The 14,868-nt window shown below is 58.1% G+C and overlaps 6 protein-coding genes across 6 annotated transcripts; 3 read left to right on the forward strand and 3 right to left on the reverse strand.

The window, feature by feature from the left end:
- The first annotated feature begins 28 nt into the window (after window positions 1-28).
- Window positions 29-2,778, forward strand: BDZ90DRAFT_276800 (hypothetical protein). Its single transcript, XM_025508956.1, has 2 exons — window positions 29-720; window positions 792-2,778. Exons 1-2 carry the CDS (start codon window positions 300-302, stop codon window positions 2,663-2,665), a joined length of 2,295 nt encoding a protein of 764 aa, XP_025364946.1. The 5' UTR covers window positions 29-299; the 3' UTR covers window positions 2,666-2,778.
- BDZ90DRAFT_235591 (tRNAHis guanylyltransferase) lies at window positions 2,460-4,296 on the reverse strand. Its single transcript, XM_025507267.1, has 4 exons — window positions 3,901-4,296; window positions 3,691-3,825; window positions 3,566-3,610; window positions 2,460-3,493 (listed from the first exon to the last, which is right to left on the reverse strand). The coding sequence occupies exons 1-4, from the start codon at window positions 4,002-4,004 to the stop codon at window positions 2,797-2,799; spliced, it is 981 nt and encodes a 326-aa protein (XP_025364947.1). The 5' UTR covers window positions 4,005-4,296; the 3' UTR covers window positions 2,460-2,796.
- Window positions 4,297-4,488: 192 nt separating this feature from the next.
- On the forward strand, window positions 4,489-5,296 carry BDZ90DRAFT_229355 (hypothetical protein). Its single transcript, XM_025505021.1, has 2 exons — window positions 4,489-4,771; window positions 4,853-5,296. Exon 2 carries the CDS (start codon window positions 4,862-4,864, stop codon window positions 5,174-5,176), a length of 315 nt encoding a protein of 104 aa, XP_025364948.1. The 5' UTR covers window positions 4,489-4,771; window positions 4,853-4,861; the 3' UTR covers window positions 5,177-5,296.
- On the reverse strand, window positions 5,261-8,836 carry BDZ90DRAFT_229356 (hypothetical protein). Its single transcript, XM_025505022.1, has 4 exons — window positions 8,589-8,836; window positions 8,355-8,519; window positions 6,850-8,271; window positions 5,261-6,769 (listed from the first exon to the last, which is right to left on the reverse strand). The coding sequence occupies exons 1-4, from the start codon at window positions 8,625-8,627 to the stop codon at window positions 5,405-5,407; spliced, it is 2,991 nt and encodes a 996-aa protein (XP_025364949.1). The 5' UTR covers window positions 8,628-8,836; the 3' UTR covers window positions 5,261-5,404.
- An 877-nt stretch (window positions 8,837-9,713) lies between these two features.
- Window positions 9,714-11,046, reverse strand: BDZ90DRAFT_276805 (hypothetical protein). The gene is made up of 4 exons (XM_025508957.1): window positions 10,855-11,046; window positions 10,716-10,769; window positions 10,533-10,618; window positions 9,714-10,446 (listed from the first exon to the last, which is right to left on the reverse strand). Exons 1-4 carry the CDS (start codon window positions 10,901-10,903, stop codon window positions 9,829-9,831), a joined length of 807 nt encoding a protein of 268 aa, XP_025364950.1. The 5' UTR covers window positions 10,904-11,046; the 3' UTR covers window positions 9,714-9,828.
- A 511-nt stretch (window positions 11,047-11,557) lies between these two features.
- On the forward strand, window positions 11,558-13,913 carry BDZ90DRAFT_11381 (putative MFS multidrug transporter). The gene is made up of 2 exons (XM_025503240.1): window positions 11,558-11,594; window positions 11,702-13,913. The coding sequence occupies exon 2, from the start codon at window positions 11,987-11,989 to the stop codon at window positions 13,745-13,747; it is 1,761 nt and encodes a 586-aa protein (XP_025364951.1). The 5' UTR covers window positions 11,558-11,594; window positions 11,702-11,986; the 3' UTR covers window positions 13,748-13,913.
- The last annotated feature ends 955 nt before the right edge of the window (window positions 13,914-14,868 follow it).

Here is a 14,868-nt window from a genome sequence, read left to right on the forward strand (position 1 = left end):
CCGCCCTTCCGCGAATGTCGCCGTGCAGGCGAACGACGCGATTGAATAGGGGCTAGTCTACGCCTTGGGCCACCTCAATCATCCTTGCCAGGCAGGGATCGGCCCGAGGAAACAGGAGCCCTAGCTTCACTGGACTTCTCAGAAGCTAGGATATCGACGGACCTCCATAACGTCTAGTCTCCTGACGGCTTGCTACGATTTCACGATTTCAACGAACCCTCACGACTTCCTTTACGACTTTTTGATACCGTCATCCAGTACACATCACCTCTTCTCCGTTATCGCCATAGCGTCCAAGGATGCCCGTCTCTCTTCCGACGCTCAAAAGCGTCAGAGACGGAGCTGATACCCTCAAGGCCGGAGCAGCCAACCTCAAGGCCGCCTTTGCAGCTTCGCCCTCCATTTCCTCGTCCAGCCTCACTTACGACCCGGCCTCGCTCAAGCACAACAACCATGCCGCTTCCGGCTCAACGGGAGGCTCCTCTTTCCATGGTCACGATTCCGAAAGCATCGCTCAGAAGCTGGCAGAGTACGCAAAGAGTCACAGTGGGGATGGCTCGCTGCTCAAGGCCTTCAAACAGAAGGTCACTGAGATGACGAAGAGCACCAATGTTGAGGACAAAGGAGCTGCAACGTCATTCGCTGCTGTTGCCGGCGTCGGTGCCTCTACAGGCGCTGCAGGAATACTGGCTGCCACAACGCAGGACGCTGCATTCAGTCGTGAGTGCCAGACAAAGATTGCATCGCCAGACCCCTTGACCACCGAGCTTACATCGCGTACGTCCACACAGAGTACCACCTCCTCTCCCACTCGTATGGCTTTCGAGTCGTATACTGCATCCTCTGGATTGTTTTTGGCGTCTTTTTGGCCTTCTTTGGCCTCCAGTCATTCTACTGGGCGATCGCGCCTCGCTTCGCCCCCAAGCAAGGCAAAACGTCGAGGAGAATCATGGGCGGCGGAGTCGGTGGCCTCTGCGTCGGCTTCCTCGCTGGATCCTACCTTGGCCTCATTGTCACGAACGCGGCGGCCACGCGACATCACAATAAGCTCACTGCTGGAGGCACTTTTGCCATCTTCCTGGCGCCAGGCTTGCTCTTCACGCTCCTCTCCGCCCATCTCCTCGTCCTTTCTCGCCTCTTTGTCGGACTGCTGGGCGCGGTCTGCCTCACGACGATCCTCACTGCGACGTTTGGCATCCACACCATCCTTGTGCGGGCGGTCCTTCTTTCCATTTTCTGCGTCATTCTGACGTTACCGCTACTCATTTCCTCCAAATCGCGATACCCGAGGACGAAACGCTGGCTCCTCAATGTCAACACGTCTCTCATTGGCTCAGTTGCCTTCCTCGACGGCGTAGCCCTCTTTGCACCGCCCGAGGACGCTTCCCGCGCTTGGTTGGACCTCTGGACACTTCTCTTCGCCCCCGACAGCTCCCCATCACAACAAGCGGCTATCCACTCGTGGGGGTCCTCAGCCTTCAAAGGCTACATCGCTGGCTCCATCCTTTTCGCCGTCTTCTCCCTCGCCTTTGAAGCTTGGTTTCACCGCAACGCCGGTGAGAGCGTCGATGACGAGTGGAATGAGTACCTTGGCGTCTACACCGGCAACGTTGAGCGCAACGATGCAACGGCTTCTGCTGCGGATCGTGCCGGCATGTATGAGCCGCCTCGCTCCCTGTGGACAAAGATCAAGGATGCGCTCGATGATGGCGTTTCGCGACGCTCTCGTGGGCCGGCGACGTACGGCAACATCGCTGGCGGGCGCACGGCGCCTGCTGCTGGAGGCTTCACCGAGAGACCGTCATCTAGACAGACAAGCAGGAGAGCCTCATCGCGTACCTCCTCATCGCGTGGCCCTGCGCGCTTCGAACGTCTCTCGAAGCGGGATGGCGATCTTGAAAAGCTCGATGAGCTGGATAGCGACGAAGATGATGACGGCTCGACGATCATGGGTGATGGTGACGACGACAAGAAGGCCGAAGCGCAGGACAACCTGTCTGCTCTGCCGAAACTTACGGTCAATTACGGTGGCTATGCCCTGCCTCCTGCCAACCTGCCTCGTCCGCCTTCGTACCGCACGGAATCCTCCGGATCGTCTGGATCTTCTTCTTCGGCATCGTCCTCGGCGTCGTCGCAGCCACGCAATAGCCAGCTGAGCGGATCGACGGCCGTCTCGTCTTCTCCGCCCAGCAAGACCGGAGGCGACGTGCTCAAACCGACGACTGTATACCGGGACCCAACGTCAGTTCGCTCAACACCAGCATCGACACAGAGCAGCAAGCCCACACCCGCAGCGGTTTCTTCTTCGCCTCCCTCAGCCCCATCAGCAGGTGCAGCTCGCTCCGCGTCAGCCCCTACGGCGATGGTGGCTGCGACGCCCAGCTTGATCAATGCTATCGACCGGATTCAGCGAGCACAAGCGCAGGCGAAGGAGTGGCACGCCCAACATGGCGGGACAGCTGCAGATGACTCGGCTTCGCCGTATGGAACGCAAGGTGTCAAGGAGGACAACAAGGCGGACAAGCCCAAGGTTGCGGCTGCGGCGACTCCAGCTGCTGTCCCATCTACTCCGCCAGCGACCGCCGCCGCATCATCATCATCACCTCCGCCTGCGAGCAAGACAAGCTTTGACGGCTGGTGGAAGCGGGAGGTCGAGAAGAAGTAGAGCGCTCGTAGACCTCTTTGACTCTTCTTAACGTACACGGACATATGAACTCTCCCTTTCTTGGTTTCTTTGCTTGTTGTGTTTTACGAATCGAATGTGATTGCTCGTTGACTACCTCTCGCGAGATGACGTCACGCTAGTGCCCACCTCCCACATCCAACCCCCTCGAGTCGGTCTGGATCCTGCCAAGGGGCAGCTGAAGGCATTGATGTGGGAAGGGTGGTGTCCGAGGCTGCTGCAGCTGCACAAGATCCACTGACAGCAGGTGCAGCTTCAGCCGTTGCAGGCAGCGCCGCCGTGCCCTCCAGCCAGAAGGCGTCGCCGATGATGTCGACGTGGAGAGTTCGTAGACGTCTCTTCATCTTGACCTTGCGCTTGTTCTGCTGCGACCCTTTCGGCGACGATACTAAGCCATCGTGTACATCCTCCGCTGGCTGAGTCGTCGTCTCATTGGCCTCCTCTTGCGTCCACACCAGCGTCGTACCCTTCCTGAACATCGCCTCTTCCCTCTCGTAATTGATCCCAAACTCGCTGAAGAGCATCTCATTCTTTTGCGCGCTCACGGTCCCTCTCAACCTTTCGTGCGCCTCCCTCTCCGTCACACCACCACGCAGTACACATGCCCAGAATGTCGTGTTGTAGAGGTTGTTGACGTGCGTATCCGCCTGCCGCCACGCAAAATAGTCGCGGATATGCTTAGCGGTGGGATACTCGACGAGTCGCCCATCGAAGGAGGGTGGCTGGAGGAGCCGCGTTTGAGGGAAGTAGGAGGGCCAGGAAAAAACGTACGAGGAAGTGAAGAGGGACACGATGTGCGTTGTGATCTTTCTGTTGGCGAGGGAGCAAACTCAGATGAGCCAGTTGGCTGGCTGCTTTGGCATCCTGCGAGGTGAAACTCACGTCTTCCGACGTCGGTAGAGCTGGCAGTCCTTCTTGAGCAAGAAACTGCGGTAGGGCCATGGACCCGGTTCGATCGTCAGCGCATCTGACGGCGCTTCCGGGTATGCGTCACGCTGTGCGCTCACCTGTATTCGTCACTCTCACCAAAGGCCATGACGACGTCTCCGCGAAGCTCGCTGCAGACCTGTCTTGCAGCGCAGTTCATTAGCTCCAAGGCCGCAGCGTCGTTTGGCTTGGCGAAGTTGTGTGCGGCAGAGAATCTAAAGCGGATGACGGGATCAGTGCAATTCTCTACAAGCCACACCCTGGGCGCTCTTTGAGATTACGATACGAACTTGTGGAATCCCTTGCCGTCGATGCGGACGACGAGGTAAACATCAGGCAACGCCGGGTCTGGCAGCTCAAAGTCGCGCACGTACGCGAAGCGTGATCCCGCCATTGCCTGCCGGTAGTCCGCTGCTTCGACTTGAGCTTGAATGCTTTGCTCAGTAGCTTCTTTGTCCGATCACCTGGCACCCTCCCGTCTTTGTCTTGAAGCTAGCTGCTGCTTTCTGCGGGTCGTCTTTGATGTCAAGGGAGCGGAACTGGAGAAAAAGTTGCGCCGCCGGATGAGCGGATGGGAGCCATCGAGCGATCAACAGGGCAACCGAGGGAGCCTGCCACGCTGCCAGAGCAGTCTTTGAGCTGATCGAGGCCGCAGGCAGGATCTCAGCAGATGCGATTCGTGAGTTTGATCACCACGAGCAGAGGTTGTGGCCGATGCTCGGGCCAAAGTCAAGATTGACCACCATTAACTCTTCTCTGAGGGTCAAATGTGACCTTGACGCTGCCTCGATCGGAACTTCTCCCGACACATCGGGGCAGCGGCGACTTCAATTTCACGTTGGATATCTTTGGACACATCGGATCGCTTGCAATCTCGATGCACACTTGTTTGTCCGTGGCGCTTTGGTGGCTGTGCTCATTGCTCTGTGAGTAGTGGCAGCAGGGGGCCAAGCTGAGCTCTTGGCCTAGAAGCGTCCGTGGAGGGGGGGTGGCTTCGCACGGCCCCTTGGTGACGTCACATCATGTGCGAACGCCTCGAACCCAACACAATTGACACTCGCAACGCTATATAGGTGGCTATTGGCACCGGATACTGCCTCTATTCGTCACGCCAAATCAATCTCAACTCATCTCAAACAGCTCTCCCCCGCTACACACAACGTGAGTTTGTTTGCAGTCCTCAACAAATCGGATCCCCAACGGCCACCACTCACCCTTACCCCAACACCTCCTACCTGCCAGTCAGCAATCATGTCCGGAAACAGCAACGAGCCATCGCAGCTTAACGGCCAGCTCAACTCGGTCAAGGGACAAGTGTACGAGGCCGTAGGTAACGCTACCGGTTCCGATGACTGGAAGGCATCCGGCAAGCAGATCCACGCCGAGGGCGAGGCAGAGCAGAAGGCTGCCCAGGGCAAGGCTATGGCCGAGGGTCTGGTTGACCAGGTCGGCGGCTACAAGGACTCCGTAGTCGGCGCCGTGACTGGCAACAAGGCAGACCAAGTCGCCGGCAATGCTCGTCAGGAGGCTGGCTCTGCCAAGGTCGACGCCAACAAGCCCCAGTAAAGGGCATGCGCCTGACTGCCGCTACCTCTCGATACCAGGCTTGGACGACCCTGTTCTCGTCAGAGGAAAGTGCACATCCCAGTTGCCCTCCTCGATGATGTCTCGACATGATGACAATGACATCATATAATCTATAGATATGCTATTTGGTAGTTGTGACTGAGCGCCCGCGGATCAGGGCAAGTAAATTTGACAAAGTCATCGACACGTTGATCCACAATCTTCCCCTCACCTCCTCCGTCCCCTGGTCTCCGATTGCACATTTTCGTGATCGAGGTCCTCCTCGTCCTCCTCGAGCACCGCCGAATCGTAGCTTGGAGGCGCCTCCCCCTCAGCAATGCGCGGAGGTGCCAGAGAGGCCGAGCGGCGTCGCTGTTCCTGATATCCACCATCGTTGAGATCAGCAACTCGACTGCTGCCTCGCGCGTTGGGAGGTGGTCTGCTGCCGCCACCACCTCCATTGCTGCTACCGCCGGCCGGTCGCATAGGGGACAAGCCACGACTGTTCGTGCTCGTCGCACTGACTGCGCTGTCCCTCGTTGAGGATCGCGACACGCTCGTGCCACCTACGAGGCCGGGAGTTGAGCCAGCGCCACCTTGGCTCCCCCTCCTTCTACTGAGACTCCTCGCCAATGCACCACCCATGCTACCAGACGCGCCACCTCCTGAGCTAGGCGACCGCTTCTTCTTGCCCGCGAGGCTGACACTCCTCTGACTGCCGCTGGACGAGCCCCTCCTGGTGCTCACGCTTCGACTGCTGCTGCGAGTCCTGCTTCGGCTTAGAGCGGCACCAACGCCGCCGCTGGCTTGCTGAGGTGGCAGCTCCCCAATCTTGCCGTGTGGCCGCAGCGCGTCGATGGGGATATCGTAGGCGGCCATTTGCGGAGGCATCATCATGGCTCGCTCCCTTGCTTCGAGGTCCTGAAGCGAAAGGCCGCACACGCAGTAGTCGTGCGTCGTGCCCCTTTGGACCTCGGCCGTGTTGTGACGGTGATGCGGTGGGTGCCAGAGACCACCTAGGGCAGACGAAGACGAGGAGGACGCTCCACCAGTACCAGCGGCACTGGCCGAATTTGCGCCGGTTGTTGACGAGGCCGAGGATGAAGGACCAGAGTTGCCCTGGGATGGGCCATCTTCGCGTACGGGCGTTGTGACGGGGTTACTTCTAGCTCCGTTGGGCAAGTGGGCCAAGTCGTAGGGCAGCGCATCAACGGTTCTCCCGGCCGTGCCCTGGTCGTCGTTGGCAGGCGTGTAGGCCGGTAGCGTGGCAGCGTCAAAGGCAACGCAGCAGCTGGGTAAAGTTATGGGTTGACGCAACGTGAAGACTTTGAGCTTACGCTCCTTTGTCCCGGCTTCGGGCGGCGGCTCGCGAGAGTGGACTACTTCGACGACGATCTGATGACTAAATCGAATTGCCGACTTGGTGCCGCCAATGGTCGATGAGCGGATTTGATTGTCGTCTGGCATACGCGCCAAGCCTTGGACCGTCCATGCACTCTCGGCACCATCGCGATCTGGCTCGCGGATGGATCCGTCAGACTTCTTGCCATCTCCAGGGCCATGAGGATCTTCCTTGCGAGGTGGAACGTAGCCCTAGGAGTGAGTGAAGAGGGGACTCGGTCAGCAATTGCCTCGAAAGACGGGCCCCTGTGCTCACGCTGGCACCGACTCACCTTCTCGAAGAGCTTGTTGCGCTGTGCTGGGATCACCTGCTTTCCCTTGCGCTTCGTTCTAATCTCAATCGTCGTCTCGAGTGAAATACGAACAAGGTACACAACGAGGTCGGGTGGCGGCATGGGTGAGTGGATATCGAGCTGGAAGAGTCCACCGACGGAAATATTCTGCGAGGTGCAGGCGATGGAGAGGAGGCCAACAGTTGGGTGCAAGTCGTTGTACAGCACCGTGAGCGACGTTGGTCCGCCATCGATGGAAGGATTGGCGACGGGAAAGACGTCGCGCCACGATTCGATGTTGCTCTTAGCCCTGCCAGCCCCGTAGGCGGTAGCTTTGATGATGTATCGCACACGTCCAAAGGGGCTGCGAGTGTATTCTGCAGAGTGGGCTGGAATAATGAAGGCAAACTCGAAGCCGTGCACGCCCTTTTCTAGCTCGAGACCTGGAGGAGGCGACTGCACTTCTTGAGGATCCATGCTCTGAGGTAAAGAGGGAGACTCAGGCCCAGTCTCTGTCGCATGAGCGTGGCCAAAGCCTCTAGCTCTGCTGACGCTTCGACCAAATCGAGCCCATCCCGTGCTAGCGCTGCGATCGCTCTTTTCTCGCTGCTTGCCCTTGCCTATAGAAGGAGGCACACTGCCTGAGCCAGCTCCGGGTCCCCTGCCGCTACGGCCACGAAGAGCTCCACTGCCATTTCGAGCGCGATGGACGCCAAAGTCGTCGTCATCTGGGTGACCCAAGCCGTCGATGTTCTGAGCTGATCGCTGACGCTCGACGCGAGGGCCAATGGACATGGATCGCAGCGTGGCATTGAGGCCCGATTGACTGCTGTCGCTGCGACCGATGCCTGGACGGCCATGTGCGTGGTCGTCGCTGCGCTCGTCTCGGGGCGACATTTGCGGGCTTGCAGGAAGGAGCGAGGGGGCCACACTGGCCGATCGAGTGGCTTGAGAGTTGGACGTCGATGGGAACGAAGAGAGGCCACGACGACGTTCGCCTGAGGGTGAAGAAGGGCGAGAACGCGAAGAAGGACGAGACCCTGACGTCGATGGTGGTCGAGAAGATGTCCTGCCGCGAGGTAGAGCTCGATTGATGGCGCTCGTCAAATTGGCAGCCAAGGAACGTCCTTCGTGCTCATGATCGTCCAAATCGTGAGCATTGCCGTCAAAGCTGTTTCTGGCAGTGACGTCGCGACTGGGCGTGCGGCTGCCTGCGGGGCTGCGGCGGTCATTGACTGGACTTGATGCTCGCGATGGTCGAAGGGAGCTGGGACCTGGGGTGCGACCCCTGTCCTTTTTGCCTCCATGGTGATGCTTGGGAGCCATGCCGATATAGACTTCCTTTTCCATGAGGATCTCGTCCTCCCAGCTGACGGGAACAAGTCCAGAGTTGGCATCGAGGATAGCGACGGTTTGAATTGCCTGTAGCACACGACGGAGGCGAGATGAGTGAGCGAGGGCGATGACTGTATCAACTGACGGGCGACCAACGATCCATGACGTACCCTCAGCTTGACCTTGATACCAGAAATGTGGCGCGCTGAAGGGACCCAGAGCTCGACGAGGCCGCGAACGAGGGAGTCGGTCTGAGAAGGCGGTCCTTCAGGGTCGGCATCGCGAGGGACACGCTGCGGGGGATAGAGGAAAATGACCGATTGAAGAATGTGAAGCTGTGGGTGTACCAAAAGCAGGTGAATGTGTCAGCCTGTATGCGGTGTGAAAAGGCGCTGGATGCTCACTTGAAGCTCGCAGGGAGCGTGAAGGAATGCCGAAAACATGGTATCGGCGACTTGAAGTCACGCCTCTTTTAATGGTGCGAGGCGCTGCTAGTAACGAGCGCCGAGGGCAGCATCAGCCACCTCTGCCGCCTTCAAGTCGTCGAAGAGGAAGGCAAGAGTGGAAGAAGAGTTCCCTATGGTAGAGCAACTGGGCTGCCAAGTCAAGGCGAGAAGGCGTGGGAACTGTATACAAAATGGTGCGGATGAAAGGAAAGCAGCGACCTTCGCCCAAAGAGTCACGACGAAATCGAGGGAGCGGACTAGGCGACGAGCAGCAGCAGCTTCAGGTCCAAGCGGGGTCCATCATCCTGGGCTGCAGGCAGCAGCGCCAGACGGAGAACAAGTGACCGAGTCGACGACGGAGTGGGGCATTCTCAACATCGACCAACCATCCATCCAACAGAGCGGAGCCACCACTAAAGTCTCTGTAGACACAGACAATCATGGAAAGCGCTGCTCAGCAGGCTAGGCAGAGGGCCTTGGAGCTATCGCAGCAGCGCAAGGACATCGATGCTGAGATTGTGGGTAGCCAGGCAAGAAAGAGAGGAGAAAAAGGTTCGACGACTGAATGCAAAGTCTTGACAATGCCAACGCCTTGAATCGCAGTCAACAAACTCGGATGTTCTCAAGCGCGAGGGCGTGACGCTCACGTCGCCCCTCGTCGACAGCCAAGGATTCCCGCTGAACACCGTAGACATCGTGAGTAGGATGTCCTCAGCAGGACGACAATGGTGATGATGATGATGATGATGATGCGGAAGCTCAATCATCACTCTCTTCCTGCCCACTAGCCCTCGGTCCGCGAGGCTCGATCCAAGATCATCGCGCTGCAAAACGATCGCAAAGCCATCGATGGTCAGCTCAAGGACCTTCTCGAGATTGCTCTGGCCAGAGAGGGTTGAGCAGGCATGACGCTGCCTGGACAACGTCATCGCTGTTGCGCTACAAGACTAGCTGGCTGCCGACAAGTGCTCTTTGAAGAGCTGGCAGGACCGGACTGCCTAGCGAGGCAGTAGGATACCCAATCCGCTACCCCTCACTTCAACTCGGACGCGGACGGCGAAGGCACATCATAACAGGGGGGTTCGGCACAACACCGCTGGGGAATAACAATAGGCATAACATTTTTGATCCAAGGGACGCAGATTGCAAACAAATCCTCGCCTTAGATGAAGATGGAGCATGGCGGCGCTCGCTCACTCTACTTTTGCGTCTTGGCCTTCTTGGCAGCAGGCTTGCCATCCTTTTCGTCGAGGTCGATCTCAGCAGCGCCGTCGTCCTCGCTGTCGTCCTCTTCGTCCTCCTCATCTTCGTCATCGAAGTCCTCCACGTCAAAGTCGTCGAGATCATCGTAGTTGCCAATGGCCTCGCCCGTGTACCAGTCGAATGCAATGGGGTAGAAGTTCTGAGCAATGATCTGGCCGATACCGTTGACGATCTCGGGGTTCTCCGACTCGAAGAAGGACGAGAAGAAGGATCCGGGCTCAAAGTTGTCATCGTCTTCGTCCTTGGGCTCGACGGTGGGCTTCTTCTTGCAGAGGTTGTGCTCGTCGTCGGTCCACTTGACGGAGCACGTCTGGGGAACAAGGTCTTCCGACCACTCAAAGTCCTCGTGTCCGAGGGGACGAGCATCAGCCTTGGGCTTGAAGACTTTTGTGATGGAGCTCTCGGCGAGGAACTCGTTGTCGTGGAACTCAAAGGTGATGCTAGCGCCGCGTGGGTCCTCGGCGGGGCGAGTGACCTTGACGTTCTTGATCTTGGTGATCAAGGGCGAGTCGACGTCGTCAAAGTAGGGCATGAGGCTCTCGCAGTTGGCAATCTACAAAGAGGCGGATCACAATGTCAGTGACATGATCGCTTGATCGCTTGGTCACGAGCTTCATCGCGCCGCTTTGCTCTACTCACAGCCTTGGGCCAGAAGTCCGGGATCTGAGAGATGACCTCGGCGCGCTTCTCGTAGAGGGGAGCGTACAGCTTCTCCTGGAGCTTGACTGAATTCGGGAGAGAAAAACGCAAGGGAGAGAAAAACGCAAGAGGAGTGTGAGTGATGACGCAAGCGGAGTTGTTGCAATATCACCATCGACTCACGGACTTCAGCATCAGCCTTGGCCATGTCCTCCTTCCATGAGTCGATGGCCTTCTCTGCGCAGCGAAAGGGACGAGGTTGAGATGTTTTGGTCAGCAGGAAAACGACGAGGACCTACGATCCACGCCCTTTCGCACTCACGAGAGGACTCGGGGAACTCGTTGGCGTTCTGAACGAGCTGGAGCGACATATTGATGAAGTGAGAGGAAGGTCTATACGAGTGGGTGTGGATCAAAAGGGAACGAAATGTTGCACCGCCACGTGTCTCAGTTCCGGTTCCGGTTTTAGCTCCTTTGTCTCAGCTCAGCTCTTGTCCAAGACCCTAGTTTCAATACCATTCATCGTTTCATGATCCGACACGAAACGGGTGGATGCGATCCGCTCTCGAGGAAAAGCATCAGACGTCGTCATTCCTCGCTACGCTGTGCTGTGTCAGGAATACACCCCTTGACAAGGACTTCGAGACGTGAGACGCGTGACGTGAGGTGTGAGACGCGTGACGTGAGGCGACGTGAGACGTGAGTGCCGCCGACGTGATACCTTCGGTAGCGGGTACGCGCGCTACCATCCTCTGCTCCGTCTCGAACCACTGTCTTGGGAGCTTTCCTCCTGGTCACACGGTCTCGTGGTCGGTCGTTGCTCCATCGTCATCGACTGGAGCCCAAGTCTCGTTTACGTCGTCGTCTCTTCTTCCTCGTTTGCCGCCGCACTTGGGCCCCGTGGGACTTCTCAAGATGCCGCCCGCCTTGGCTGCCTGCCGCTCCGCCCGATCTCTCGAAGCTGCAGCACCTCGAAGCACAGCGGCAGGCGCTTTTGTCGGGTTGGCCTCGCCCGACTCGCCTGTTCCTGAGAGCAGATGGGGGTTAGCGCGCCGGACCAGAGTGAGTGAGTCGGTCGTTGCGTTGCGTTGCGTTGCGTTGCGTTGCGGCGTCTTACCCCGCCCGCTGTCTGACGCACATTTGGGTTCTGCCCCGCCGTCATAGCGTAGCGTTGCCGCCGTCTCCGCCGTGTCGATGCCGTTGGCTCGGGAAAAGGGTGCTCGCGAGAGAGACGAGAGATGAATTGCTGCCGTTGGTCGTCGTCGTTGGATGATCAATATAAGCAAGTGGCAAGCTTCAGCCCATCTTGCCTTCCTTTTCCCCACACAACACTACACTCGTCGTTACCTACCAGCGATTCCCTCCCTCGCTGACCCTCTCCTCTCTTCATCACCTCACACACACCCTGTCAACACACACACTCACACGCTCACACACACGCCCCTCGCCCCACCATGGCTGGAGAACACGAGCCAAAGGAAGAGGGCACCCAGACTACCACGACGACGACTTCGCCCAATGCTGAGCACGGAGTCGACTTTGCCGCGGGCGTCACTAAACGCATGAATGACAAGCTCGTCCTCTCCGAGGTCGAATGCTACGATCAGCTTGGCTTCAGCTGGCCCACCTGGAAGAAGTGGTGGGTCCTGACCGTCATCTTCTGGGTCCAAGTTTCAATGAACTTCAACACCAGTCTCTACTCCAACGGCCTCAATGGCATCTCCGAGGAGTTTGGCGTCAGTCTCCAAGCTGCTCGTTGCGGTGCCATGATCTTCCTCATCTTCTACGCCTTTGGATGTGAGCTCTGGGCTCCTTGGTCCGAGGAACTTGGCCGCAAGCCCATCCTTCAACTCTCCCTCTTCCTCGTCAACGTCTGGCAGCTCCCCGTCGCCTTGGCCCCCAACTTCGCTACCATCCTCGTCGGTCGCGCTCTCGGTGGACTGTCCTCTGCTGGCGGTAGCGTCACCTTGGGCATGATTGCCGACCTCTTCGAGCCAGACGTCCAGCAGTACGCCGTCGCCTACGTTGTCTTCTCATCCGTAGGTGGAAGCGTCCTCGGCCCCATCGTCGGCGGCTTCGTCGAGCAGTACGTATCAAACTGGCGCTGGACCATCTGGATCCAACTCATCTTCGGCGGCGCCATTCAAATCATTCACCTCGTCTGCGTGCCGGAGACGCGCGCTACGATCCTCATCGACCGCATCGCAAAGGAGCGCAGGAAGAAGGGAGACGAGATCTGGGGGCCGAACGAGGTCAAGCCATGGAACGAGCGCTTCTCAGCCAAGGAGATCATGGTGTACTGGATCCGACCTTTTAGGATGTTCCTCACTGAGCCAATCGTCCTCGTCCTCTCGCTCCTCTCTGGCTTCTCCGACGCTCTCATCTTCATGTTCATTCAGTCATTTGGCCTCGTCTATGCTCAATGGGGCTTCACCACATCCCAGGTTGGTCTCGCCTTCCTTTCCATTGGAGTTGGCTACGTCATCGCCTGGCTTTCCTTCTTCCCCGCCATCAAGCGCAACATCAAGCAGCGCAAGAATGATCCCAACGACGAGCACACGCAGTTCGAGAGCAGGCTCGAGTGGCTCCTCTGGACGGCACCCTGTCTGCCCATTGGCCTCATCGGCTTCGCGTGGACCTCAGGTGGCCCTCCCATTCACTGGATCGGCTCCATGATCTTTGCCGCCGTCATCGGCATTGCCAACTATGCCATCTACATGGCCACCATCGACTACATGATTGCCGCCTACGGCCCCTACTCGGCCTCGGCCACGGGCGGCAACGGTTGGTCTCGCGACTTCCTCGCTGGTGTTCTCACCCTGCCCGCCACGCCCTTCTTTGAGAACATTGGTCCCCCCGACCGCCACCTCCAGTATGCCAGCACCATCCTCTTCTGCATCTCCTTCGTCCTCGTCAGCGCAGTCTACGTCATCTACTGGAAGGGTCCCGAGCTCAGGAAGAGGTCGCCCTTTGCTCAAGAGCTCATCCAAGAGCGAAACGCCGTCGACGAGAAGCTCCACGGGCCCCCGAGCGGTAAACAGGGCGATGTTGAGGCGGGCGCACCTGCCTTCCCTCGTCGCGCGTCGTATGCTCGCGAGGACCAGGAGAGGAGGATCAGGTCTGGTCCCAACTCGAGGAGGCAGAGTCGTGCTGCCAGCAGGGCCAACAGTCGCGCCGCCAGTCGCGCCCCAAGCCCCGTCGGCGAGGAGGCGTAGACGCGCGTCCGCCACGCCCAAGTAGAGCGCATCATCACCATCAACGCAGTCACAGCATCAGCATCACCAGCGCGACGGACCGACAACAAGCGCAGTCGATCTCAAATCGACGCGGCGTCAGCTACATCTTTCCTCACACTCCTCATCCGCCTTCGTCTTCATCGCTTGACTTGCATCTTGCAAGCTCATGACCGTTCTATTGAATATTCTACATTCTCGTCCACTCCTCGCTCCAGTCTCTTTCCTCTCACGCTCACGTCCCGCGCTCAAGTCCCGCGCTCACGCTTTCACGACTGTCTCATGTCTCTACGAATCTCTCGAAGAAGAATACGATGCATTCAGCAATGACATTGATTGAGACGCATAACGGTGATTGGACGAGTGGTGCTACGGCGTTCGTCGAGCCACAACGGCCGGAGGCATCTCTACGGTGGCGTGCTAGCGCGTCTTCACCGTGGCAGCGCAGCCTTGATGGCACGAGCAACTCGCGAATGCACATCGCCGATCGCTCGTGTGTATCATGAATGGTATTGATGGTTGCGTATCGCTATGTCTGTGGTATAGACGCCATAATGTGAGGAAGCTGCCGTACTCAGCACTGTCGTAACCTCGCCGCCGCAGATCACTTCCTTACCCCCTCTTCCTCTTCGTCTTCTGGTTCCCATTCCAGAGCTTCGGGATGATCATTGACGTACTCCTGGACCAGAGCGACTAGACGATGGGTGTTCGCCTGCTCAGATGTCCCAGTCTCCTGCTTCGTCTCCGCGTCGATCCACGAGACAATGCCCCTCTCGCCCACCAGTTGTGGTCCTACCCATCGCTCTGAGCATCTGCGCTTCCGATTCCCCACAAGAAGTCATCGATAAACTCTCAGCGACAGCTCGATACCTGATCAAGGTTCTCGTTGCAATTGATGATGTATTGACGAATGAACTTTGCATACACAGGCTGGGCCGCTTCTTTGTTGCTGCTCCATGTTCGGAGTTGTGCGAGCCTTGGCGACGTCCCCACGGCGTCCGAGAAGTCGGCGAAGCGTCGAGCTCTACCGGGTCTTTCAGGACAGACGCAATGTAAGCTGCGTAGAGGTCCTCCTTGTTACAATGAGAAAAGGTGATGGATTT

Source organism: Jaminaea rosea, assembly GCF_003144245.1.
Source record: "Jaminaea rosea strain MCA 5214 unplaced genomic scaffold BDZ90scaffold_1, whole genome shotgun sequence".
Classification (NCBI taxonomy): domain Eukaryota; kingdom Fungi; phylum Basidiomycota; class Exobasidiomycetes; order Microstromatales; genus Jaminaea; species Jaminaea rosea.

Coding starts and splice junctions, on each gene's coding strand:
- BDZ90DRAFT_11381 (XM_025503240.1), top strand. CDS start 11,987: ATGGCTGGAGAACACGAGCCAAAGGAAGAGGGCACCCAGACTACCACG.
- BDZ90DRAFT_235591 (XM_025507267.1), bottom strand. CDS start 4,004: ATGGCGGGATCACGCTTCGCGTACGTGCGCGACTTTGAGCTGCCAGAC. Junction 3,611..3,690: donor GGTGAGAGTGACGAATACAG/GTGAGCGCACAG, acceptor GCCCTACCGCAG/TTTCTTGCTCAAGAAGGACT. Junction 3,494..3,565: donor CTCTACCGACGTCGGAAGAC/GTGAGTTTCACC, acceptor CCTCGCCAACAG/AAAGATCACAACGCACATCG.
- BDZ90DRAFT_229356 (XM_025505022.1), bottom strand. CDS start 8,627: ATGTTTTCGGCATTCCTTCACGCTCCCTGCGAGCTTCAA. Junction 8,520..8,588: donor ACGCTCCCTGCGAGCTTCAA/GTGAGCATCCAG, acceptor GTACACCCACAG/CTTCACATTCTTCAATCGGT. Junction 6,770..6,849: donor GCAACAAGCTCTTCGAGAAG/GTGAGTCGGTGC, acceptor ACTCACTCCTAG/GGCTACGTTCCACCTCGCAA.
- BDZ90DRAFT_276800 (XM_025508956.1), top strand. CDS start 300: ATGCCCGTCTCTCTTCCGACGCTCAAAAGCGTCAGAGACGGAGCTGAT. Junction 721..791: donor GCAGGACGCTGCATTCAGTC/GTGAGTGCCAGA, acceptor ACGTCCACACAG/AGTACCACCTCCTCTCCCAC.
- BDZ90DRAFT_229355 (XM_025505021.1), top strand. CDS start 4,862: ATGTCCGGAAACAGCAACGAGCCATCGCAGCTTAACGGCCAGCTCAAC.
- BDZ90DRAFT_276805 (XM_025508957.1), bottom strand. CDS start 10,903: ATGTCGCTCCAGCTCGTTCAGAACGCCAACGAGTTCCCCGAGTCCTCT. Junction 10,770..10,854: donor CGAGTTCCCCGAGTCCTCTC/GTGAGTGCGAAA, acceptor TTCGCTGCGCAG/AGAAGGCCATCGACTCATGG. Junction 10,619..10,715: donor CAAGGCTGATGCTGAAGTCC/GTGAGTCGATGG, acceptor TCCCGAATTCAG/TCAAGCTCCAGGAGAAGCTG.